Raw genomic sequence first — 2,542 nt, 5'->3', positions numbered from 1 at the left:
ATACACTGAAAGAAAAACCTACTAGAAACAAAGACTTCCTTTGCGTTTGCAGCCAAAAAAAACCCTCATGCACATTTGAATGCAGTGTGAGCCAGCATTTTTTTTTTAATTTTTATGGCAAACCTACAGCCAGTTTTCTAGTACAAAACTACTTTAGATCTACCCCGTCTAACCCCCCTGCACACATCCACATGGGTATATATGAAGCCATCCTGATGCATTCAAATACAAAGATAAATCTTGGTTGTGTTTATTTTGTAGTTCCTTGCATTGTTTCTTTGCCACTGTCACTTCTTGCTCATGGGGGTACTGTGGCCAAAATTGTGATGCTAGTTTGAAAAAATAAGGTAAGTACCATTTTCCCTCTTCATTGATGCAAATACAAGTAACATTTCTCATAAAATTATATCAAATGTTGTTCAAGAAAACAAGATAAACTAAACATAGCTGAGTAGTTTCATCAACTATCATTGCTACCCAAGTAAAATAATACCAGTATACAAATATAGGTTTAATGTGGTCTTTAATGTGTTTTGTAGAGTCCTACTTCTGAGAAACATATTCAGGTTTCTCAGTTTTCTTGTTTGACTCCTGCCGGGATCGGATCATTTTCTGTACCTAGGTACACAGTAAAAACATTGGTTTTCCCTCAAAAATATGATTAGCAACTAGATTTTTCTTAAAACTGTTCAATGGAGGAAATAACGACCAATAAATTCAGTATTAGAAAATCATGCAGTTTATGCATCTCAATACAGAATGATTTATGATATTGAAATCAGATCTTACAAGCCTAGAGTATAAATGGATTACACATCGGTCAGTCTCCCAGGCATCAAACAAGCCCAGTTCTGCATTAAATTAGTGTGTCACACAGATTCTTCATTACTAATGCCTTTTAATCCAAGATTAAGTGAGATTTCTGGGTAACTCATAATGTGTCCACAGTGGTATGCAAGATTCTAGTATTTATTCACATAAACCTGGGGAGGCTGGGGTTGTGGGGAGGGGGGGTGGAGGGGAGGGGGTAAACGTACCTTTTCTAGCATAAACTGTAGGGGGTCATCTGGTCTGTCATAAGCCAGATTCTCTATGATTTCCTAATAACAGACAGAAGGGAAAAGGAGATGAGCATGAATTGGGTCCAAGATGCATAGCTGCTGATTACTGGTTAGGTCTATGGTACTAGGTCGCCGTTAATTAATTTTCTTTCTTTCTTTCTTCTGCAAAAAATAAAAAATAAAATGTTTCAACTAAGCTTATAGATGACTGTTTTTCCAAGTAAAAAAAAACAAACTCCAGCTGTAATTTCAGTATGGAAATGGACAATAAACGTTTTAGCATGGTTAGTAAAAGTTATCACTGTAAATCACTATCCCCTTTACTTACTTCAAAGATCTGCAGAATGTTGTGACTTTCCATATACTTTACGGCGCGCTCGTAGGGGTCCATAATTTCCGTGATGAGCACGTTTTCTCTTGTGCCTGATTCCGCCATGTCAAAAGTGTTTTGGAGAATCCCATAAAAAATGGAAACCCGGAATACATAAAAAATAATTAGAAACACTGTCACGTGTGGATCGAATTAAAAAAAATAATAAAATAAAATAAAATAACTTTTTACGCCGTCGGCCTTGGCAGCCTTAAAACCGGCACCGTTTCTAGCGTAGGTAAGGTTATTATCGCGCCAGATTTTTGTGTATTTAGGCCTAAATGGAACGGAAGATCTACGGTGTCCTCAGGCTGGCTTCCGAGGGTTTGTGTTGTCGTTTGAAATGTCATCCCGTAACCCCTGGCAACTGTACACAAGGGACTATGATGTCATTTCTGTGAAAAGACAATGGTAGAAAGGGCCTTTTAGGTAATGACACACAAAATGTCCTGTCACTATCTACTCATACGTATTTTCCCCCTGTTCATGCAATACTTTACTATCTCACACCCAGTCATTTTGCCATGCTACGCTACAATATAAAAATATAATATAATATAGTATGGTTTTAGAACAATGAAGGCAAACAACGCAGGTGTAGTTCTATGTCCAAATAACTAAAGACTGTGTGTGTGTGTGTGTGTGTGTGTGTGTGTGTGTGTGTGTGTGTGTGTGTGTGTGTGTGTGTGTGCGTGTGTGTGTGTGTGTGTCTGTGTGTGTGTGTGTGTGGTTGGTGGAGTGGAAGTGATTATCCTTAAATCACAGCCTGTGTTGTAGAATTGGCAAACGATGTATTTTACTGATTGTTGATGTAAAAGTGTGTGGGATCCTTTCCTAGTCTAGCAAAGAATAGAATGGCTTCCACCTTGGTTTTCACCCTTCCTGTAAATGGTTAACATCATTGTAAGGTTTAAAGGTATAGCCAGCTTTCATCCGCTTTCATCTAAGATGTCATCTAAGATGTATTTCTGTATAGTCTGAACACATATTAAAGCCTGCAGCCAACATATGAAGAGTTTAAGGCCTATACATTAAAGCTACCGGGACCATAAAGGGTCTGAGGCCTAATTAAAACAAAACAAACAAACAAACAAACAAAACAAAAACACAT

General features: G+C 37.8%; 1 protein-coding gene across 1 annotated transcript; it reads right to left on the bottom strand.

Moving 5' to 3' along the window:
- Nucleotides 1-506: 506 nt before the first annotated feature.
- tex55 (testis expressed 55) lies at nt 507-1,770 on the bottom strand. Its single transcript, XM_027026122.2, has 3 exons — nt 1,390-1,770; nt 1,038-1,100; nt 507-618 (listed from the first exon to the last, which is right to left on the bottom strand). The coding sequence occupies exons 1-3, from the start codon at nt 1,495-1,497 to the stop codon at nt 544-546; spliced, it is 246 nt and encodes an 81-aa protein (XP_026881923.1). The 5' UTR covers nt 1,498-1,770; the 3' UTR covers nt 507-543.
- Between the last annotated feature and the right edge of the window lie 772 nt (nt 1,771-2,542).

This window comes from Electrophorus electricus, chromosome 6, assembly GCF_013358815.1.
Source record: "Electrophorus electricus isolate fEleEle1 chromosome 6, fEleEle1.pri, whole genome shotgun sequence".
Classification (NCBI taxonomy): domain Eukaryota; kingdom Metazoa; phylum Chordata; class Actinopteri; order Gymnotiformes; family Gymnotidae; genus Electrophorus; species Electrophorus electricus.
This window is presented reverse-complemented; position numbering and strand designations above follow the sequence as displayed.